General features: G+C 48.9%; 1 protein-coding gene across 1 annotated transcript in view; it reads left to right on the top strand.

Annotated features, from left to right (window-relative positions):
• Positions 1 to 281: 281 nt before the first annotated feature.
• SCD5 (stearoyl-CoA desaturase 5) overlaps positions 282 to 24,492 on the top strand; it is a 66,221-nt gene continuing 42,010 nt past the window's right edge. The window contains exon 1 of the mRNA XM_065405251.1: positions 282 to 510. Coding sequence (XP_065261323.1) covers positions 282 to 510 — 229 coding nt within the window. The remainder of the gene's footprint in view (positions 511 to 24,492) is intronic.

Genomic DNA, 24,492 nt, shown 5'->3' with positions numbered 1-24,492 from the left:
CAGCAGGAGCATCATGGATGAGATGCTAGCAACAGATGCCGTGCGCCAGGACTTGCATTCGTAGGGTTCATTTAAAACAGGTCTGGACGGGAAAGAAGGGGGGGGAAATCCCCAAACCTAAAAAGAAGAACACTCGTCATCCGTTATAATAAATCATCAACCCTCCAAGCAAGCAACTACTCCCCTTCGCTGGCTGGCTGGTAGCTGCTCTCAGACCCTGGTCCGTGGGGTACCGCACAAGCTCGGGCGCATACGCACACGCAGACCTCGCTTTCTTAGCTATGTCGGGCCCGGGAGCCAGCTGTGCAGTGGATGGAGAGACAAGGAGCCCCTTCTGTGATGGGAGAGAAGAAAGCCCGTTAGGATCAAAAGCCGAGAGCAGCGAGGGGAGCGCCAGATATCGCCAGCAGATTGTCTGGAGGAATGTCGTCCTAATGACACTGCTTCACATCGGCGCTGTCTACTCCCTCTGCCTCATCCCCAAGGCCCAGCTGCTTACTTTGATCTGGGGTGAGTCCCCCTTTGTTATCCCCTGGTAGGAGACATCTCCTTTCTGTGGGGGGTGCGGGCGGGCTTGTTTCTGAAGGCTGGATTAGTCCTGTGTTCACGACTGTGCTTTAAAACTGGAAGGGGGGGGGGGGGGGAGGTCGCACAATGGAGCCTAATATTTCAAAGTCCTCTTTCAGCTGGAATCATTCCATTCAGCTCCTCTGCTGAGTGATTTGCACCCTAGGGCAAAAGGATGGTAAACCACCCAGTACTTTCCCCACGAGCGACAGGATCAGAATTGTTCCCGTGCTGGAGGGGGGTGGGAAAACGGAAACAGTCAGATTAGAAACTTCATCTCTCTCAATCGATGAGGACATCAATTGGCTGTTTTCAAGCACATTCCCATAGGAGATGGTCTTGTCTGGTCCCTGCCCCTGTCTCCCAGATCCTGGTAATTTTGACTCATTACTGAACCAATAGCTCACAGCATTCTCAATGAAACAACGGGGGAGGGGAGGGAGAGGGGGAGATGAAATCTCACCTAAGGGCCTGATCTAGTGAGGGGCTGAGCACCTCCCCACTTGCCCTGAAGTCAATGGGAGTTGAGGGCGCTCAGTACCTAGCAGGATCAGACACCAGCAGCCTAAAATGCTTCCCACTCTAATTCCTTGCTTCAGATACAGTCCAGGCTGTCGTTACCTTTTCTCCTTACAGGCTCCACTTCCCCAACCTCTTCCCCCTTTTAATGCCTGTACGCGTAGATGCTATTTGCCTGCTTACATATCCCTAGAGTCACTATCGAAGAATCCCCCGGTGTGTCTGTCATGTGTGCCCCTGGCATAAAGCAAACCTGCTGGAGATACGCTGAACAGGGCTCCCCGCTCCTTCTCCCCAGCTCCGGCTGGGGCAGTGTGGCATGCACCAGGGGCTTTGGGGGGCAGCCATGACTTAGGGCTGCAGCCCATGGGTACGTCAGCATAGCAACTTCTGTTGGCCCCTTTCCCCCGGGTTTAGCTGAGACAAAGGACGCAGCCCCTGCTAAGTGAGTGGGTGCAGGTCAACCCCTCTGTGGGGGGGACGTCTGGTTTTTTTTAGAAAGCCCATTAGGGGCCAAAGCACAATCCCAAAATGCCTTGTGCTGCGGCCAAGTGTCCAGCCCCCTGCAACACACACAAGACTTGCTTCTGATGCTTCCCACAAGTGCCACTGAATCTGATGGGAGTTGAAGGGGTTTGACGCCACCCAGGACCGGGCCCATAAGTAAAGATGTATAGAGTTAGTGCATGCTGGGAATGTGGAGAGTTATTCAAGAGCCCTTCCACTCCCTGTTTGGTTTGGGGGAGCTGTGTGTTGACACACTGGTTTGCATAACACATGGTATGCAGGGAATGGTGCTTAATTCCAGGGCCCTCAGGTTCCCAACCTCCTCCCTTCCCCCTCTCCAACCCCCCTCCCCCACATATATTCACTACTATACTGGTACTCACTGTGTTCCTTAATGACAATTATAAGGGCTCTTTGCACTTCCATCCGACCGCTCATCAGAGCCTCTCTAAGCATGCTGTTAGCCCAGAGCTACAGAAGGGGAAACTGAGGCACGGGGAGGTTGTCACACTGTGAGTGAGTGGTAGAGTAGGGAGTGGAACACAGGTCTCCTGGCTCCCACTTGCTAGCTCTAGCCTTTTACTCTTCTGCCTTAAAAGAAATGATTGTGCTACTTGAAAGCCACAAGTGTGTGAGCAGGAGTGGCACGGGATGGTACAGGCAGGAGGGAGGTGGAGGGGGTGATAAAGGCTCTAGATCTAGACCATGTTCATCAGAAGTTGCTCTGTCTCCTTCCTGAATTCCAGGTTTGCTTTTAAGAGCAGTTGTAGAGAGATCTCAGCCGGGTGAGAGCATTCAGGCCGGCAGGACAATAAAAGGGGATGAAAGCTCAAGTCAATGGGTGGCATACCTGAGATCACTTATTCACTGACTCTTTAAAAATCCCGCACCCCAGTCTGGGTCTATGCTGGTTATGTACTAGGTATGTAGCTTGTGAACCTTGTAACCAATGCTTGTAATCTCTCATAACTCAAGCCTGACCCCTTCCCTCTTAACCTGGGCAAATTTGATTTTAAACATTAGCTTTCATAAAATTTTTAAATGTGTTCAATGTCTGGCACCTCCTTCTGGGGAGGAGGTGCTTGCACTCCCCTCATATGCAGGTGGGGGAGGGGTGAGTATTGGATGCTCTGATAGCCCTTGTCTGTCTCTAACCACTTGGATCCCAGCGAAGGTCACATCCTGCAGGCAGCAAGATGAGCAAGCCACACCCACACCCACACTATCTGAAGTCCCCTGAATCGGCGGGTAGAAATCGACCTCTCGGGGATCGATTTAGGACGGGACAATCGATCCCCGAATCGACGCTCTTACTCCACCAGCTAAGGTGGGAGTAAGCGCCGTTGACGGGAAGCCGCAGAGGTCGATTTTGCCACCGTCCCTACAGCGGGGTAAGTCGGCTGCGATACGTCGAATTCAGCTACGCTATTCGCATAGCTGAATTTGCGTATCTTAAATCGACCCCCCCCTGTAGTGAAGACGTAGCCTGAGACTGAGCGCTGCTAGGACAGCATCGCTGAGGCATATAAAGTTTTCTAGATGAAGGTGTTCTCCATGCTTGTGTCTTTCAAAGACAGATTCTGTATCCCTCACAAATCATAGAAGCCTCATTATGTCTGTTACCTTGGACACCCGTTTGTGGTTTCTGTGCTGAGTCAGCTGTCTGTGGCCTTGATTACCATTGATTGCAATCTCCCCCCCTCCCGCTTCCTTTTAATAATTCCCAGAGGGTTTTGTCTGATTATTCTTCCCTCTGCAACATTTCCAAAGTCTCTAAATGGGCATTTTCATGGCTGGCCCTGCCCTGCTCTTTCCAGAGGTGGTTGTGTTTTGAGACTGGAGGGTATATCAAATCTAAATCTAAATCAAAAGCCAACACTAGCGCTGTTGGATATAGATCTTGCCTGCTGCAGAAGTAGATCATGAAACAGCCAGAGCGTGCGTTACCTGCCTACTGCTTAGACACGGGAGTAAGCGCTCCCCATTCTCCCCAAGTGGAAATAATGAAGACAGCCTGGGATATTTCAGCTGTGGTTCCATCAGCTTCTTGGAATCAAACGTGTTTCAGAGTCAGGCTTTGCAGAGCCCTTGAAAGTTCAAAAGGGAAAAGAATCTGCTCTAATTGTTCATAAATCTCCCAGTCTTTTGTTCTGTAACAATGTGATCGTTCTTTAGACAGCACTGCTAGCAGAATTCCTGGTATTTCAGTTGCTGTAGAAACAGAACGGGGCCACTTTTTTTCAATGACATCCATTACTTTCTTTGATAACTTTTTCTTTTTTCTGCCCTTTTTTTAAGCGAAACATATGATGAGCGAAATGGCTGATCTCTATTAAAATCCATGTGGAAAACAGGTTTGTTTTTTCTCCCTCCCTCCCTTTTGCTGCTATGTAGGTACATATTGTGGGAGGGTTTAGAAAACCACCCCCGGCTGCATCTTTCTGGGAGTGCTGCACACAGCGTAAGGAGAGGAGATTTGAAAACCAAACAAGAGTTGTAAGAGCCAAGCAATGAGAAAATAAAAGAGGAAGCACAGCTATGCTCTCTGAGACGGGATGGCTTCTCTTGTCTGTTCTGTAGCTGGCCCTGATGAGAAGGAGAAAACAGAGATTTGCACTAGGAAAGAGAACCTAACGTACAGCTTCCTTTATCTTGTCCCTCCCATCTCCTCCACTGAGACGATGCTAAAAGAAAAGACTAGATTGAGTGTTTGAGGATCTGCCTTACATGTGGGTTTACCGCTGCCCCTCTGCTGGATGGAGTGAGTGCCTGCCTGGCCACCTATGGGCTGGTCAAGGAGATAAAATCCTGACTACTGCTGACAGCTGAATGAAGGTCTCCTTTGGCATAAGGGCTACGCATCTGTAGGGGAGTTTTGAGCTAAGGGAGAAATTATTATTATTAATTTGTATTGTGAGACCACCTCGGAGCCCCAGTCCTGGATTCAGGACCCATTGTGCTAGCGCAGAACCAAAAGACGGTCCCCGTCCCAAAGAGCGGACTAGCTAAGTATTCTGCCTTGCTGTCAAAAGTGCTAAAGGTGACCTGCAATGGCTTTTGGTTGCATCCTTCATTTGTTGCTCTGTGGTGTGTAAAGAAGGGCTGGGAAGCCCTTCTTCTTAAGCTTTGTTTTCCTCCTCTTCCCCCAAAGCTTAGAAATATCAGGGATGTCAAGTCTGGTCTACCCTGGGTTAAAGTCCCTGCTCTGCCACAGATTTCCCGTGTGAACTCGGCCAAGTCACAGAGCCTCTGTTCCCCATCTGTACAATGGGGCTAATAGCACTGCCCTGCCTCACAGGGATGTTGTGGGGATAAACAATTATCCCCATGCTCAGATACTAGGGGAATGGGGGCCATACAAGTACCTTAGCTAGACATCTGGTGAAGGGTAGCAATGCTTGGTACAGGTGTGAGATAATTAACATCTCAATGAACTAGCGTATGACCTTCGCATCCTCCCCATTCTGCTGTACCAGTTTAGAGGGTGTGTGGGTTTTCTGCTCTCATGTAGAGGCAGGTATGAAGGGCTAGTGCATTATGGGGACTAGACTGTTAAAATGAAGACCTGGGGCATGTGCTATGCACAGGAAAGGTTGTGGGTAGAGGGTTTTAGCTGGGTAGTAGTAGGAAGGTGCATGTGGAAGGGTTTTAGAAGTGGTTGGAAGTCCTCTTCCACTCCTCCACCTCTCTTTTTTTCCAGCCAGCGACTCCATCCAACTTAGACGTATCTCCACGTCCATCTGAATTCCGAACATAGTTTGCAACCCTAGGACTAAATGTTGCTGTCACACCTGCACTAAGATCTCCCTTAAGAAATTCTGCTCTCCTTATGGAAACCGAATCCCCATTTATGTTAACAAAGAATGATGTAGGGAGAGCAGAATACTGGAGCCAAGCGCTGACAGATGCATGTGAGAAAAGAACTGTCCATCCAGCATTTTCCCCTCATCTTCAGAGGAATCTCTTCTGTATTATTATGAATAATGAATCACGAACAGGTTAATATTTGTATCATAGTAGGACCCAGAGATCCCACTCAGGATTGAGCCCCCTTTGTGCTTGGTGCTGTGCAACTGTGGGTTTGTTTTGTTTTGTTTTGTTTTGTTTTGTAAAAGGAAGACAGACTCTGACCCAAAGAGCTTACAATCTAAAGAGACGCAAGGCATGACAAGTGGATCTGGAACGCGGTGGGGAGCAGGGGAGGAAGACAATAGTGACAGTAATAGGAACACAAATTTGCACTGATTAACTGAGTGAATACTTCAGGGGCTTCACAGGTCTGGGCTTTTATAAAAGCGAAGAAGAGATAAGAGCATTCTCTTTGGGCCTGAGGTAGCCATGTTTGCTTAGACAAAGTATGTCTAGCATTCATGGTGCTACAAGAGAACTGCAGGTGCATGGCGCATGTGGAACAATGAGCTCTCCTAGAATACGTCAGCAGCAAACATACTCCTTAAAGAGAGAGACCCTGGGTTATGGAGCAACGATGGCAGAACAGGGCCCTCCAGCTACCTCACACACTAAGTTTTCCAGGCCAAACTGTCCCTGCTGTGCTGCAGATGATTGCAACTAGAGAGGAGCCAGAACCAAATTGCCACTTCCCCAAGTTTTGGGAGAGTTTGGAGCTGGATTTGGATGTGAGCTTTGCAATTCAGGCCCAACTCTACTTGAAACCTTTTTGCTTCACTAAAAGATGACAGTCGCCACCTATGTGGACTCTTTCTAAGGGCCTGTCTTTCCCCTGAAAGAGAAGGAGCCTACAACCCACAGTGAAGCCCTGAGCGGTTGAGCAGGAGGAGGATCTGGTTCTCCTGGTTATCAGGACAGCTGGGCTCAATTCCTTCCTCTGCCAGACTTCACACGTGACCCGAGGCAAGTCACTTCAGGCTGGAATTTTGAAAGAGCTCAGCTCCCAGTTAGGCACCAAAAGAAGTGGCCAGATTTTTTTTATGTTGGACGCTGAGCTCCTTTGAAAATGTGACCAGGAGTTTCTCTGTGCCTCAGTTCCCCATCTGTAACATGGGGCTAATACAGCAGTTCTGCCTCACACAGGTGTGGCGACGACAAACAGGTTAAGTGAGAGGTGGTTGGATACTCTGGTGGTGGGGGTGGTATAAATCCCGGGACAGAGAAGTCCGCAGTGGTGTCTGTGTAAGTCAGGCAAGTGGAATCTGTGTACCTCAGGGAGGTCCCTGTGTCCCCCCCCCCCCCCCCCGAAAGTCATCCCAAGGCACTTTGTAAATCAGTGGTTCTCAAACTGGGACTGCCGCTTGTGTAGGGAAAGCCCCTGGCAGGCCGGGCCGGTTTGTTTACCTGCTCCGTCCGCAGGTCTGGCCGATCATGGCTCCCACTGGCCGCAGTTTGCTGCTCCAGGGCAATGGGAATTGCTGGAAGCGGCAGCCAGCACATCCCTCGGCCCGCGCCGCTTCCTGCAGCCCCCATTGGCCTGGAGCGGTGACCCGTGGCCAGTGGGAGCCGCGATCGGCCGGACCTGCGGACGGGGCAGGTAAACAAACCGGCCCGGCCTGCCAGGGGCTTTCCCTACACAAGCGGCGGCCCCCGTTTGAGAACCACTGTTGTAAATGATGTCCAAAGTCCATGTAACACCCCAGGGAGTGACTGCGGTAAGAGGTATGTAGAGCTGTGCCTCCCCAGTGGCCAGCACTAATGTGGGACACGTTCCTAATGCTGTTTCACGAGCAGAGAGTTCTCCATACCGTTTGTTTATTTGTTTTCTACGTTTTCCCTTCCCCTGCAACATCCAAATGCAGCCAGTCTCTCCCTGAGTGGTCTGAGGCTGCCACTTCCCTCCCCACACAGGCGGGATTTCCCTCCCGGCCCCCTCTACTGATCCACTTCCCACTGCTCCCAATTAACTTGTTAATCAGTGAGTCACCGCTTCACGCTAAGCAGAGATGAAAGAGGGCCACCATGCTACCTAGAAAACAGCAGTTACAGCCAAAATGAACACTCAGCAGGATTCGTTTCCATTGGTAACTTACTGAAATGCATCCAGCTGCACATAATAGACAATGGAAAAATTAGGCCAAGGACAAGCCAGAGTCAGTTGTTTACTCAGGATCATCCATACTTCCCCTTCCCCTGCTTTGACCAACACCTAGAGAGCTTTATTGTGGCTTGTAAACCACAGCTCACAGGGGCAGGAGGGGGGATGCAGGAGGGCTACCCAGAGGCATTCTGGGTGACTGAACCAGGGAATGCACTGACCAAGGGGGAGCTGCAGCACTACCCTTTCAAGGGGTGCAGCATGCAAGCCAGTGCCCCCACCAACCCCCTCCTGCCTCTGTCTAGTGCGGGAAGGGCTGGGGCCAAAGTGCAGGGACTGCATCCTCTTGTCCTCTTGCATTCCCCACACAGCCAGCCGAGCTGGGTCTCTGTCTCCACAGATGGCAGGTAGGAAGGCGCTCATCCTCCCTGTGTCTTGGCACTAGATGTCGGCTGTCACTCAGTGCCCTAACAGCTCTCTCTGCTTTCTGATCGCTACAGGATAGCTTGGCATGCAAGCTAAGAGACGCGCCACAGAAGCAGCATGGTTGTTATTGACGTGTGTGCTATGAGAGCGCCCAGAGGCCCCAGATGGGATCCTGCCGGTGATAGTCAATGTGTAAAGCATACAGGAACAGGGGGGCTCCAACCCGAAGAACTTGTAAACTGAGTTTATCCTCAGCTATCGTATGAGTTTGACCTTTCACATGGCCTCTGAACAGCACCTTCATGGGTCTGTTTTGCCTACCTAATAATGGCTATGCAGATGGAGACAGCTCCAGCCTCCCCGGTGCCATCTCCTGAGAACTTCCCTAGGTAATGGGGGTGGGGGGTTGGGGGGGGCACTCAGTTTGAGGATTCGTGCCCAGCTCTCCCAGTGAAGTGGATCAGCGGAGCTAAGAATGGGAAAATAAAAGCAGCAATAAAGCAGATTAGGGTGGGAAGGGAGCTTCACTCTCCCAGCAGGAGCAGAAAACAGGGAGCAGCCTGGGGACCCGACCATTCCCAGCGCCAGCTCCTGAAAACAGGAGGGACGCCCCTGGTGTGAAATAGGGTGGTGTGCTGTGAGTAGTTCTGTCTCAGCACTGCTCAAAGCTGTGCATGTAAACCACCCCCACCCCTTAAAGCCAGCCACAGTGTGGTGGATGCTGCTGTGATTCTGTCTTTTGTGTGCAGCAAATGCCACACTTCCCACCAGGGTCAGAAAACCTCCCTCCCCAACCACTTCTTTGCACTACCATTGGCAGGAAAATACCAGTGTGTCTCTGAACAGGAGTATGGAAGCAACTCGTCATTAAACGGGATCCCTTCCCATATTTCTATTACTGGCTAGGGTCCCTATTGTCATTCTCTTAACCCACAGGCCTTTTTGTTGGTCCTTCTCTCTCTGAGCTCCTTGTTGTATGCAATCACTTGTCTTTTATGTTTTCCATACAGTTCCATCTAGGTGCCTTTTATTTTAATTTAAGGAAAACAACAAAATAAGAACAAATATAAAATCTCCAAGAAAGAGAGAGAGCTGAGTGTCTCTCTCTCACTCCAAAATCTAGTGTTGCCAACACTCACATTTTTATGGGGACACTCACAATGTCTGGTGTTTTACCAGCTTCCATTGGCCGGGAATGGTGAACCGCGGCCACTGGGAGCTGCAAGGGGCCATGCCTGCGGACGGTCAATGTAAATTAAATGTCTCGCGGCCTGCCAGCGGATTACTCTGATGGGCCGCGTGCTGAAGGTTGCCGACCCCTGTGTAGACACTCACTATAGCAACCACAGGGGTTCTCCCATCACTGTAGTTAATCCCAAGGCGGGGCACCTAGGTCGATGGAAGAATTGTTTTGATGACTTCGTGCCTTCCACACCAGGGGTTATGTCGGCTTAACTGTGTCTCTGAGGGGGGTGTGGATTTTTCGCTCCCCTGATAGACGTAGCGATGCCGATGTAACTGTTCAGTGTAGACCAGCCCTTAGTCTCAGTGCAGGTCTTCTCCTGTCAGTCAGGTCCCAGAAGGGTCACTGAAACCACTGCAATAATCACTGTTGAGTAAGAGCAGCCATGATCATGTAGCATTGTCCTGGGCTGGCAGACTGGCCCCCTGAGCCAAGCTAGGCTCAGTCTTGTCCATGATTTAGCAGGTATCCTCAGCCTCAAGGATGAGCTGGCAACAGAAGGGTCAATTAGTGAGCCCAGCTAGATGTAATGGTTCTTAATTAGAAAGACTGAGCCCAGCTGTGGCGGTGGAGCAGCAAGAGCACTGCTGAAACAGGGCTGCAAAGGCAGTAGAAGGAAGAGAACTCTGGAGAGAGAAACAAGGGGAGTCAGGCTGTGTCACCCACAGGGAGCAGGGTAGGCTCCTGGGGGGCGGTGAGATAGGGCTCATAATGAGCAGTGAGCTCCTCAGAGCTAAACTACTGGAGTTGCTAGGAAGCAGTGGGGGAATCCTGCTGGGGAAGAAGTGGTTTAAGAAAATCTCTGCAGGGGCCAGGAAGCAGAGGATTTCAGTCACGCCTGAGAAGGGCAGAAGAACTGTAAGTGTGGACATCGTTTGTTAACTTTATGTGGGACCTTTAGTTACACTGCAAGGGGAGGGAACTGTTATGTGACCTGGCCAGAGAGCTGAGCCATGGAAGACCCAGGACAGGAGGTGGGAGAAGATGTGGTCTGGGCTGGCTATCGCAGGGCAAAAGAAGTGGCCACCAAGGTGTGTATGAGAGGTGAAGTCCCCTGCAATACTGCATCAAGGCATGAGGGGTGCCCTGAAGTGAGGATGTGCACTTACAAGCATATAACAAGGCCAATCTCATTATTCACAGACTATGGGGCCAATGGGGGTGGCAAGAAACCGCAGCCAGCACATCGCTCGCCCGCGCTGCTTCTCGCCGCCCCCATTGGCCCAGGACGGCGAACCGTGGCCAGTGGGGGCCGCGATCGGCCGAACCTGCCGCGTCAGCAGGTAAATAAAACTGGCCTGGCCCGCCAGGGTGCTTACCCTGGCGAGCCGCGTGCCGAATGTTGCCGACCCCTGGACTAGACTGACCCAGGGCTAAACAAGCTAAAGACTGCAAAGGCCTTCTCTCTACTAGAGCTCAGCAGAGAAGCCAACTGAAGCCTGAAAACTACGGGGCCAAATTCACCCCTGTGATAAGTGGGCACAACTCCATAGTGTCTGTTATGCCAGGACTGAATTTTGCCCACAACTAGGACTATTTAGGTTTTTCTCAACCTTTGTCTAATTCAAAAGGCTGTGTGACAGCTCTTTGCTTAACAAATACGCACGGATATAAGGCCTGCTCCTGCTCCCCCTGTAATCAATAGCAAAGCTCCTTTTGTTACCAGGAGCAAGATCAAACCCCATGTATGTAATTTCAAAGGTCTCCATATTGGTTTTATCCCTACGGATAGAGCTTGGGAAAATCAGAACGCTAAAGTTAGGGATGGAATATCTATTGCTATAGGCCGTCTAGACCAGTGATCCTCAACCTTTCCCATACGGGAATGCCCACCTCCCAATCTAGCTGGGACCCCCACACACATTAAACAAAACAGAGCTAAGACCATAAAGCCATCTTTGCCCGTGACCTCTGGTCCTGTGCCAAGTGCAGCTCGGGCAGATGTCGGAACTGGGTTTTCAACAGTATGAATAAAATCACTCCCTCTTTCAGCTAGTACCTGATTCGAAGCCCACTGAAGTCGATAGGAATCTCTCCATTGACTTCTGTGGGGTTTGGATCATGCCCCTCATCAGTTTTCACTCGCAAGGTCCCTCTGAGGTCACAGTCTGCCTGGCTCTTTAGTGATCTGCAGATTCCTGCAATAAAAACCGGGCAGGCAAGCTCTGAGCTTCTAATGTAAAAATGAGCAGAAATAACTTCAAAAGAACCCAGCCAAGCCTTTCAGGCCTTCCTCCGTCATAAAGCAGCACCAAAGGGCACACAGTGATTTGTTTTCCTTTGGAAGCCGCCTTTAAAGATCATATCCTCTGGGTAATGAGCAGGAGGAACAGGTTTGCTAATAATCCTGCAGTCCCACAGATCCGACAGCAAACATCCTCCTGCAGCAGGGACATCAGTCCACAGTATGAGGCTCATTATTGCTGCCATTTTTCTATAGCAGTTCGGAGAAGGTGGGCATGGTCAGTGCCCGCCATGTGCCCACTGAGCTGGCTGCAGTTCTGAGAATCTCAGCGCCTTCCCCTGGAGCCCAAACACCAATCTCTCAAAGACATGCCCCCTCATTAGAAAGTAGGGACGACAGCAGCCGCAGCGGGACAGTAACATTCTAGGCCTCCCGCAGAGTGTGCACGCTCTCTCTCTCTCCGTGCCAAAGATCCAGCAGAGGAGACCTGAGAAAAAGAGCAGCACAGATGTGGTGATGTGGGATTGAACCTCACCTTTGTGACTCAACACTTCAGGCTTTATTGACACTAAAAGATGGGCAGCAGCAGCGCAAATGGGGGGGGGGCCAGCGGAGAATAAGTCTGCAAGCCTGGCAGGTCAGTGTTCTGCCCCCTCCTTTCCTCTCCACAAATCCCCTGACCCCAGATGCTGTGCTCCTGCAGGGAAACAAGGGAAGGTAATTAAATGATGCAAGAAAAGGAAGGGCGGGAAGAGAGCTCATTGTTATAACAGCAAGAGAAGAGATGGTGACGTTTTGCTTTTTTCCTCCTTTAAATCTTGCTTCCCACAAATTTAGGTGCCCCCGCCGCTGTTGCCCATCTATCTAATTCAGCCACTCAATGGGCGGTGCTTCATGCCCGGCGAGCAGCATTTCGAGTCCTCCCCAGCACTGATGCCTCGTAGTGATGTGACTAGACATGCTCAGCTGGTGGTAGCTCTGTGGCATGTGGTTCTGTGATAGACCCTTACAGACAAAGCGCCTCCTTCAAGGTTAAAAAGGAGATTGGTCGTTTTTAAAATGTTGTCGCTGCTCCAAAATGGAATCTGGGGATGGCTGGGTGTCATTTGAGTCCCCTCAGTTTTAACTTAGCTGCTACCCATTGAAACCTGAGGCACATTAAATGTGCCCTCAGCCAGCTACGAGTATCAATCTTTGGGCACTTTTATAAGCTTTTCATATACTTGCTATTTAAGCTTCAACGCCACTGTAAAGTGGGAAAGTAGATATTATTATAACCCATCTTACTGATGGGGAAACTGAGGCAAAACGGTTACGTGAATTGTCTCAGACCAGAGAGGGAAGCAGTGTCCCAGGTGGGGCGATCCTGGCTCTTAGGGCTGTGTTTACACCCCCAGAGCACATCTCTTTCTTGGTGATATTAAGCAGGTGCTCTCAAAGAGAGGGTCAGTAATGTCAACAGCCCCAAAGGCTTCTGAGAAATCTAATAATATCCGCCTTGGACCTCTGTCCATCTCCATACCACGGCAGGTGCTAACACCAGAGCAAGAGGCATCGCTCAGTAGAGTAGGTGCAGTGGTGGTGGTTCTCCCCCAACTCCCAATAACCTTCCTGAAAGAGGCAAAGATTGAGAGAGGCTGGAAACAGGCAGGACTGTAGAGAGGTGGTTCCTTATGCAAGGGTTTAACCATCACTTTTGCTTTAGGATGGTAGGCAGGTCGCCCTCATGGAAAGAGGCATGAACAATCCCCACCAATAATGGACCCAAGTTCTCCCCACTGGCTTTGACCAGCTACGAGGGGCAGGGCGAGTTGACCAAAGCTTATCCCCTGTACCTCGAACCTCCAGCAGTGAGACTGGAAAGGGACTCTCAGCCAGAGAAGAGGGTGTGTTTGTACCCGGCTCTATCAGCATTAGGATAAATGGAGCAATATTTGACTCCTCCACCAGGTGGAGGCAGTGTGGATTCAGGCTGCCTGCTGCTTGGAGCTGTGCTGCTGATCTAGACTTTGCAGATGCTCTGGGGTGGGGGGAGGGGGAGGAAATAGCTGCCTGCCCTCAACTACATCCAAAGCACTGGGATGCAAAAGGTCTGCTTCAATCAATAGGATTCAGCATGTGTCCCCATCACTGGCGCTGGAGCTTCCTTCCCTGCAATTACAATTGCACTTGTAATTAACATTGATGTTATAATTAAAGATGAGCAATTTATTGCAATCAGTAGATTTTATTTTTTACCATCCAGACTAACTGTATAATGCCCTGCTCCACTGGAAAGTTGGCACGTCAACATGGCTCTGCTACACGAGGCAGCACCTGGCCTGCGTTCTGTCCCACCTACCCGATGCATGTTGGCCAGCACACACACAGTTAATGTAGCTGCCTGAGAGCCAAAGCACAGCATCAGAGCAGATATCATAGAGCGCTTTACAGCGCCAGGGCGGATATGAAAGAGAAGCATATCTATCAGATGCTGGCATCAGGAAATGGATATACTATTTTTGTTTTCCCAGTGAACCTCACCCTTAATAACAAAAGGAATCCTAGAACAAAGAGCACTTTCCATCTGTCCTCAGACAACCGACCTTGCAGATGTTGCTTGCAAATGGACCAGAATCGAATTAGATGGAGTCAGTAATCAAAGGAACTTCCCTTGAATGGATGACTGGCCAACTGCCTAGTCAGGGGTTTTCACTTCCAGATTTAGCTTGTGAGCCCCCACCCCGGCCCCTAAAACTATCCTGGTTACATGGCACTTACAGACCTGCCTCTCTGCCCTTCCACACACTGTAGTTGTAGCCATGTCGATCCCAGGATATTAGAAAGACAAGGTGGATGAGGTAATTGTGACAGGTTCCCCTTGGGGTGCCACCTGGAACTGGGGTACCCTGACCCACCAGCCTGGGCTCCCTCTCACATTGTGCTGCTGTGACAAGCTGCAAAGCCCTCCAGTCTGCATTTTCACCAGCATTCACACAGGTAGGGGCACACCCAGCTCCAGTCACAATCAGGCTCTCTAACCACCAGCCTCCCAGCCTAGGACCCCAGAGCAGTACTGTCCTGCCCTGGTCAAATCTGGCCAGTATAAGTGATTATAAGTGATAGCAAACAGATCAAAGCAGATTAACTAGTAAATAAACAAAAATGCAAACTGAGTTTAACCTACTAGATAGGTAGGATGTGAATTAGCAAATTCTCACCTTGAATGATAAACAGGTTGGCAGATTCTTAAGGCACAAGCTGCCTTAGTTTTGCAGCTTGGGTTTCCCAGGTTTCATACACAGACTAGAAATCCCTTTAGCCTGGACCATCACTTTTCCCCCGTTCAGACTTTATTCCTCAGGTGTTTCCAGGTGTGTGGTTGTAGGGAGAGTGAAGTACCATCATTATGTCATTTCCCCCCTTTTATATCTTCTTCCCACTTGCTGGAAATCTCTTTTGCTGTGACCTGGGCCAAAGAGTTCCCATTGTGTAGTGCGATCTCTGAGAGCTTTCTGTTGTACACAGTTCCTGGGGTAATCCTTGTGCTTGGGTGAATTTCCTCAATAAGCCACTAACATTGTTTGGCCTTTTTATTGTTGTACCTGAAAGGCTGCTTGTGGGTGTTTTTTTTTTTTTCAACCTCACGTGTTTCAGTAACGCATACATAGCCTAACTTCATAACTTCACATACGTCATAGCACATACCATCCAACGAGATATTACTGTCTAGCAGATCAATCCTTTTAGAATGATACCTCACAAGGCACACTTTGTACAAAACATATCCTTGGACTGGAAAAATCTTGCATTCCCTTTCCTTGCACAGGCAATTATGGGCCTTTTCCTAGGCAGAGGGGAAATCCTGCTTTTCTAGCAGACACATGCGTCACCTCTTCCATGTGTAAGTTTTGTAACTGAGGCTGCCATAGAATGAGAAAAAGCATATCTGAGAATTATGACTGAGAATTCAATGAACTCTATGGAAGCCTGATAATGACTCAGGCTAAAAAGTTACTCATTTTGAAGGAGGACTCTTAAGCTATGTCTACACTTTAGAGCTAGGTGATTTCCACCTAGCATAGACGTACTCCCTCTAGCTCTCATCCACCCAGTGCACTAAAAATAGTCGTGTAGTCGCAGTAACGTGGGCAGCAGCATGAGCTAACTGCCCTATGTACCTACCAGAGTCAAGGTGGGTTTGTACTCAGGGCGGCTAGCTGCTGTCTCTCTTACCGTGGTTACACTGCTATTTTTAGCATGCTAGCTCCATGAGAGCGACAGGAAGTAGATGTATGCGACCTGGGAATCACATCCCTAGCGCCAAGTGTAGACATTGCCCCAGCTATAATATTTCACTGAAGTAGGAGGCGGGGGTACATTTAACAAGGGGGAGGGTGGTTTTGTCTTTAAAGCACTAGTCAGGAAACTTGGGTTCAAATCCTGCTTCTGCTACAGAGCTACTATGTGGCAGAAGATAAATCACTTCGTCTCTCTCTTGCCCATCTGTGAAATGGAGATTATAACATTTTTTTTGCTGCCAAAAATCACTGACATGGCTTCTTGAAATTCATGAAAACAGTTCGAATTCTTTGAAAATTTCTGGTATTTCACAGAAACGAACATTTTGATTCAGTTTGAAATGAAAAAGTTTGGTTTGTGTGTTCAAATTGAAATTAAAGATTTGGGTTTTTCATTCTCCTGGCATTCTCTTTCCCTGGCCCCCCCTGCCCTCCAGTTATATCCAGTGAGGAAAGGAGGAGGGAAGAGGCAAGAAAGCAGTGGGAGAAAAAACAAGAAAGAAAACCAAACCCCATCACTTTTAGTTTTGATTCAAATGTAAACAAAACATTGAAAAATTCAGTGAAAATTTTCAAATGCCATAAAGTTTTCTTTTCCTTTGAAATTATTCATGGAAACTGTGGTTAGATGTTCGGCTGCATTTGTGTGTTCTCCCTGTGTGCTGCCTCAGCTCTGCACAGACAGCCGGCACAGCAAACCTTGAGCGAACCGCCCAATGACCACAAGATCCGTTAAGGTACGAAGGTCAGGTTTATTATCAACGAAGCACGGTAATAGCACCTGGCAGACTCTATGAGGATACTAAGACATGTATGCCCGTGACAATGGACCAGCTCAGTGAATGGCGGGACTTTCCATTCCCCCCTTGGCTGGACAAAAATACTCCCTCTGAGATACATCTTTATACCCTGATACAAACAAGTTAGTACTGCCTCTGACATAGTTACTGCCCCCTGATGTGGCTAGTTATCACCTTGGTTCAATCTCTATTACGTACTGTCATTCTGACCTTATCTTTTAGGAGGGGTCATTGTGTTCCTGTTATCGTTGGGGAATGTTTTTGTACCATTCTTGATATTGGGATGTGTTTGCGTGCATGCTCTGTGACTAGCACTTCTTAGGAATGTGTATTTCTGCAATATCAACCCTATTCTTGCCAGATTGTGTGAGCAGGTTCTGCCTCAGACCAGGCCTCTGATGCAAGAGCTTATGTCTCAGGCTCTCTTCCTACTACAGAAACTAACTGCTATTGTTCGAGAAAAATCTGTGGGAAACTTTCCCTGTGTTCTGTAGAAAAACTTGTATTTTTGAGAAGGAAAAAAAAAAAAATTCAGCCAGCTCGACTAGATTTGTGGTAACTTCTTCCAAGTGCTCATTTGGCTCTTAGTATGGAAAAATATGATATTAAAAAAAAATTAAATACAAGTTTAAATTAGTAGCAATCACTGTAGGATATATTTCTTATCATCAGCCTGCTCCTTTCAAGTGAATGGAACTAAAGCATGTAGTTAAAGTCAAGCAGGTACATGAGTGTTTTGGGGCCTGATCCAAAGCCCACTGAAGACTCCCATTGTCTGCACTTGGCTTTGGATCAGACCCTTGCTAAACTATTGATAGGTTTAAGTCAGTCCTAGGCTGACTGGTGCCTTTTACTACACATATAAAACTGTGCCCATTCATGCATTCTGTGTACAGAGATGGCTGAACATCATAGGCTCAAATTTTCTGCCAAAAAAATAAAAATTAAAATTTACCCATTGGCGGAGGGAGTCTGAGGTCCTGATCCTGCAGTGAGCTGTGCACCCACTCATAACGCACTGCAGTGCGTCGGGATCCCAGCTTTGACAATTTCGGCTCAAAGAGGAGTGCTTCAGAAAGTTATGAGCAAGGGACAATGGCTTTATATCTGAAACCATACTGCAAACTTAACTCCAGCACTCACTGTTTCAGCTTCCTCGGCTTCTGTGGGCTGGCTTTTATGTTTAAGACAAAAGAGTTCTTCTGTTCTCTGATCGTCTTACATGTGATGGCTCAGTGTAATTTACCATCGGCCCTGCTTGATACGCATTCAGCTCTGGGTGAAAGGCTGCAGCTTCCATTTTGTATGAGCGAGATCGCGCTGAGTTTGTCAGTTAGGATGAAAGGATGGAGAAGTGGGAGACCCCATTTGTGTCAGAACTTCTCCTCGATGATGGGAAATTTTACAAATAAGCAATTTAGTGCTGCCTTTTTGAACTGTTGGCTCTGTTTCCGAGGGAGGTAAATACACTATGTACATAAAATACACAGGTAGGCTTACGGGTTTTAGGTGTGGGGCCCTCCTACAGAGGGAAGGACCTGGGTGCTATATTGTTCGATCTAAAAATAGTTCAAAACCTAAAACCCCCGAATTAAAAACAAACAAAACAAAAAACCAGTTAAGTTGCTAAGTGACAACAGATCAGCATGAGTGGGCAGATCCTGCACCGCACCTTGGCTCGTACATGCCCTGGCATGGTCCACTCCAGGGTGTATGCCAGGGATGGAGTCAGATGTGGAAGGGCGTGTGCTGCGGGGGCAGGGGAGGAGGAGCAACTGTAGCATTCAGCACTACCGGCGTTCTTGGTTGCAGAGCAGCCCATGGCCAGCCATAGGCAGGGGCATCGAGTTGTATTGGCCCGTGGTGCCCGGGCTCCAGCAATGTTCAGGGCCCGGGGGCCCTGCTCCATCAATGTTTGGGGCCGGGTCTCTCCTCCGGCCCCGCCTGCCGCCCCCGCTCACCTCCCTGGGGCCCCAGAGCCTGCAGCTCATGCTGACTCTACTCTGCTGGCTCCCAGCATCAACTGCTGCCGCAGGGTCCTAGTGGCCCTCGTCCATAAATGGCAGGGCAGGCTGCCCTTCCCCTGCCCTTCCACCCTAGCCCTGAGCCTCTCCAACACCCCAAACCCCTCATCCCCCTGCACCCTAATCCTCTGCCCCAGCCCTGAGCCCCCTCCTGCATCATGAACCCCTCATCTCCAGCCCCACCCCACAGCCCTCACCCCAACCCTCTGCCCTAGCCCTGAGCCCCCTCCCAAACCCCTCATCCTCAGCCCCACAGCCCTTACCCCTGCACCCCCTCCCACCCCCAAACTCCCTCCCAGAGCCTGCACCCCTCACCCCCTCCTGCACCCCCACCCGTTGCCCCAGCCCAGAGCCTGCACCCAAACTCCATCCCAGAGCCTGCACCCTAGACCCCCTCCCCCACCCAACCTCTCTCCCAGAGCCTGCACCCCTCCTGCACCCTAATCCCCAGCCCAGGGCCTGCACCCCAGACCTCCCCCCACCCAAACTCCCTCCCAGAGATTTAGGTGGGAGGGGGAGGGGGGCGGGTTCTGGGCACCACCAAAATTTCTACAAACCTGCCACCACTGGCCATAGGGAGCCTTCTGTAAATCAAAGCAGCCATTAGGGAGCGGGGGCCTATGTTCATCCTTGGTGCACGTGTAATCCATGTGGCCCAAAGGTGGTGTAAAGTGACCCCTCTGCCCCCGCCCCTGTTAGCCTTCTGCGCTGCACCTGTCAGAAGATGCAGCACAGGATCTAGTCCATTGTGTTTCTGTTTATCATGTGGCTAGTGTCAGCTTGATAATGCCTTTAACGATTCGCTTCCTCGTTGTAAAGGGTTTGGGTTCTGTAATTGATACGGTAGATGGCTACATGGCCATTACTTAGCAATCTCAAGAGTGTGTGTGTGTATATTTTCCAGGATTGGTTCTGGTGGGGTTTTTTGTTTGTTTGTTACAAATTTCATTTGTTATGTTGTGTATGAAGACACACATTTTAAATAAATAGGCTGGAGCGAGGGGCACTGGGCAAGCTAATAATGGCTGGAGACCAACCTCTACTTTTCCCTCTTAGATTACGGTAGTGCCCAGTGCTACGCACTGCACATAGACCTAGTAAGAGACAAACCCTGCCCAGGAAGGCTTACAGTCTAAAAAGACAAGACAGACGTAAGAAGTAATATCTTTTACATATATGAAACTGGTTCTCCAAGGCCCTCCGCCTTATGTAGTCATTTGCACCCGCGCAAAGCAAGCAGGACATTCACTAATACCTCACATGGAGCAAGGCAACACAGAATTATGCCTGAAATCACCAGGTATATTAAGTTACTTGCCCAAGGTCACAAACAGAGGCCTTAGTAGAGTTTGGGATTAAATGCGGGTCTCCACAGTCCCAGTCTAATGCCTTAACCACAAGACCGTCTTTCCTTCTACCCTTGAAAACTGCTGGTGGCATGAGCCAGTATCAGGACCTAATTCACCTATCTATGGGCATTTATAAAGCACTTGTCACTGTGGTGTTTTAGCATGGATTAAGGACAAGTGAGGCTTGAGGAGTCAGTAAAATCTGTGTCCTGTGTGTTTTCAGTGTTGTGATGGGGTGTTATTTTATTGAACTGAGAGAAGGGAACGTTGGAAACTTCAGAGAAATTAGAAAATGTTCATGCCTTGCTTTTTGTAACCTCAAAAATCCTTACATTTGTTCAACATTTTGGAGCAAATTCTAGTTGTCAGTGTGGTTTAGCCTTTTTTTTTTTTTTTTTTTTTTTTTACATCAGGAAGATTCTGTTTCTGCCTCTGTCCCTAGCTTCCTTTGGTATGTTGCTAACGGCATCTGGGCCAGTTTCTGATGCCAGGTATGCTGGTGGAAATATGGAGCATCTCCACTGACTTCATTGGAATTAGTTTGGATTTACACTAGAGTAACTGAGATCAGAATCTGGCCCTCTGTGTCAAAGTTGACCTGTCCAGAAAATGGGAAGTAATATTATCCCTCCCTAGGGACAGTGGCGTGAGTTTTTATTCCATGAGGGTTGTGAAATGTAGGCATTTATTAAGGCTGGGTTTTTCAAAGGGACCTAAAGGAGTTAGGCACCCAACTCCCATGAAAATCTCCGAGACTCTTGAGTGGAAAACATGGCTTGGCCCTAGAACTCAGCACCAGTGTCCATTCCCCATAGGGTCCTTTCAGCAGGGAATGCAGAAGTAAGTGCAGGAGTCACCTTCCCGGATCCTGAAATTTTATTTCAAAGTGGAGAAGGAACCTGAACCAATGGATACCGAAAATATTCTGTCCCCATATTTCCCTATTTGGCTTGATGAATTTAGAATCATGACTCATCTTCAACTTAAGACATCTTACTATTCCTGCCCTGGGGAGCTGCCATAAGCATTTATGTATGTGCAACCAAAAGGCTTTGATCTGTGGACCGTCCCAGAAAGCGTGTGTGCGCAGAGACCGGGACTGTTTGATTTCATTTAGCTGGTGATTGCTGGGGTAGAAGAAGTGTGTGATTGCTTCTCTTTGGAATTCTTCCCAGGATGGTAAGGAGGTGGTGGTGAGGAATTGCTGTAGAATCCTCTTCTGTTGTTGTCTGAAACTCTGCTTCCCATTTCGCTTTGATGTGCTGTGACTTCTGTCTCTCAGAGCTTAATTTAGAGCTGTTCAAAGAGTGTTTAGATAGCCTTTTAGATTCAGTCGATTTCGTTCTGAGATTTCATGCATTTGGCCTGCAAACAAATATGCTTTTTCCTTTGAGACCTGGGAAGTAGGTGGGAGTGAGTGGGTGCTACTAGGATAGAATGATGCCTTCTGCCTCTCGGTTGCTAGTCTGAACTCAGTCCAAAGTCACTTTGATGTCAATGTTTGCTGTTCTTTGGTGGCTGTGCAGTGGCCTGTGTGAAATAGGTCAGTCATCTCAATCCGTTTGCTAGCGGCAAGATGTGTACATCAGAAGAATCCCCATGTTAACTAGCACCCACTTGATTTTTTTTGTCCAGCAATCTCAACAGCAAACCAAACACTAAATGGGGCCTGGAGACCGAACTACCCAATACTCCCTAGAACTGCTACTTCCACGTCAGTGGGTGAGGCTTATTGGTAGGACAGTGTGAAGAAGCTTGCACTATATTACCCATCGTGCACCTGTTCTTCAGGTAGAGGGTTTCGATCTCCAGGGTTCTCCAGCCAGAACAAGCCTGGAGGGAGGTAGCTTGGTGTGGCAGGTAGGGTATCAGACTTGGGTAGAGGAGAGCTAGGTTCTAGTCTTGGCTCTGCTATTAACTTGGTGTTTGATCTCAGTCAGTACATTTTTGGGTGGATTTTCAAAAATGCTGGCTTACCTCTGCTCCCGCTAAAGTCAAGGGAGAGCTTCAAAAGCGTTCACAGTTCGCCTAACTCTGCTGTCAGTAAAGTCCATGGTAAAATACTCCATTGTCTTCAGCGGGAGCAGAGCTAGGCCAATACTGAGCACTTCTGAAAAGCCCCTTCTTGCCTCCACCTGGGTCAAATAGTCCTGTACATTTCATGAGCCATAAACTCAACCCTCTCCTCCCCTCCCTGTCTAGAAGCTTATTTTTGAGGGGGATACAGGTTACACTGCCCTTTGATTTAGAAAAAGAAGGCTCAAAATGAAGATATGGTTGTCTCAATCACCTTTGAGATGTTGTTTTGTCCTTAGAAAAGTCATGTTTAATACAACTCTTCTAGCCTGACTCAAAAGCAAGAACTTTATAGATTACATTTTCAAAACTCATGGGCAAGCAATTTTGCCCTGGCTCTATGAGTAGAGGTAATATGTCAACAGGTGAATCTACAATGATGTACACACAACCCCCAACTGGTGTTTACAAATTCAAATCATTGCATCCCTACCCCTACCATTTACACATGTAACTACTTAGGCTTCTCATAAATGGTGGGGAAAGATGGTCTTGTGGTTAAGGCACAAATCTCTTGAAATGATTCATTGTACTGGGGTTTATTCAAGACATCTATATGGTTCTATCTACAGCTTCTAGAACTGAAAGAAAATTATGATTTCTTATTAAAATCATGCCTGAATTGCCCTTGCAGCTGTCCATCAAAACAAAGTAAAGCATAGGAACGATTTCTGCCTAGAACAGCACTAACGTTGCGGTCAGTTGGCCTCTTGTGTAAAAGGTTACAGATGATGTCGCTTTTATCATTACAGGTGAAGTGTAACCCTTGGATGTGACTTTTTTTTTTTTTTTTTTTCCAAATCATCATTCAGAGCTGGAAGATAATCTTTCATGGTCATATATGTCTCAAGAACTTTTTCATTCAGAAGAAGCAAAATAGCTGCTCTGTCTGTTACCCATGGGATCTCACCTCCTGATCCTTGAACTACTAGAGGCATTAGCAGTTCAAATTAATGGTTCGAGTCCTACAGTGTTGGCAAAAATGTAAATACCTTTATGAAATCTATGCCTGCAGCTGTATCGCCTGGGGCTGTGAACGCATCAGCTCTCATAAGCTAAGCACGGTTGGGCCTGTCATCATTTGGAGGTGAGACTTCCAGTAAAACCCAGGTGTTGCAGCCCTGTGAAACTGTTCCAAAAATGTACTGGCCTCGCTAGAAAAATGACTTGTCTGCCTTTTATCAGGATGGCTGCCTAGGGGAAAAAAATTGAATATTTTTTTCATAAACAGACTTACCAAGCGAGGGAGGAATTGTGCATGTTGCTCATGAGTGGGACTTTGCAGAGCTGTGTTGGTGCTCCAGTGGCTATATGCTGCTGCGGTGACATGTGGGAGCTGTAAAAGCCAACCAGCAGGCAGGGGGACGAGGAGATTTCCCAAGCTTAGGCATTGCATTGGGCTACTGTAAGCTGGGGGCCATGCTGAGAACAGGAGGGAACAGGCCCATGGCGACTAGCACAGTGGGGATTCTGGGTGGTGCTCCTGCCCATAGGCCACTCAGGATGGGGTTGCTATAACTTAGAGCAATCCCCAAGATGTCTAGAGGCCATTTTGGTCTCTAAAGCAGCCCAGAGTTGAGAGGGCCCAAAGCTGCCTTAGTCCACCCCATCCCTGCAGGCATGCCAGGGTCACATGTCCAGGCCACCACTCCTGCATTCCCAGCACCCGGACTCAATGTCACGCATTGAGCTGGGCCACAGGAATGGGCTACCAGAGTTGTGGGGCTCTGCTGCCAGAGGTCACGGTAGCACCTGCTCCCCCTGCCGGCTCTGAGCAGGGAAAATGCAGCTGGCAGGAGTAAGTGAGCAGCAGCTAGTGGGGGAGGCAATAGGAACATGGCTGTTACTGGCTCCAGAAACCTGCCAGCCTGCGCCCAGCCCAGAGACACTTCACCCACCTGCCCCATCTTCCTCCTGGGAGCCTCCCACAGACGCCACTTTTCTCCACCAAGCTACCTACTACCAATCCTAGGTACTGCCCAGCCTCACCCCTGTCCTCCCCACACGAGCTATTCGTTGCTTCCCTCAGCCACTGAGCTTGCTTAATCACCTCCCCTCCACACATCCTGTACGCCCCCACAAACCTAGCTCCTCCCAGCCACCTCCACGCACCTGCTCCATCCAGCAACCCCCCCAACTACACTCATCCTTTGCCCAGACACCCCTCACAAATCCAGCTCCCCTGACAGTGCCCTCCCACTCCCTAGCCACTTGCTACAGCTGCCAGGTTTGCGGCAGCTCTGTGCCCTGACCCCGCAACTGTTCGGGGCAGAGAGCACTGACCTTTAAGTTTATGGCCACATACAAATTATGTGCAAATATCCAGATTATTTCGTGGGATATTTTTCATATTTACAAATAATTGGTCTGAAAAGTCCCATGGAGTGGCACAAAACTTGGCAGGTATGTGCTCAGGCTGCCAGTTTTGTACTGGGCCTTGAAAGCGGTACAGCACAAAATCTCACCCAGGCTTTACAGCGTGTTGAGATCCTTTTAGGCAGTGTTGCCT

The sequence above is a fragment of the Emys orbicularis genome, chromosome 5 (genome assembly GCF_028017835.1).
Source record: "Emys orbicularis isolate rEmyOrb1 chromosome 5, rEmyOrb1.hap1, whole genome shotgun sequence".
Classification (NCBI taxonomy): Eukaryota; Metazoa; Chordata; order Testudines; family Emydidae; genus Emys; species Emys orbicularis.
Note: the sequence above shows the minus strand (reverse complement) of the source record. Positions and strands in the feature narration are given on the sequence as shown.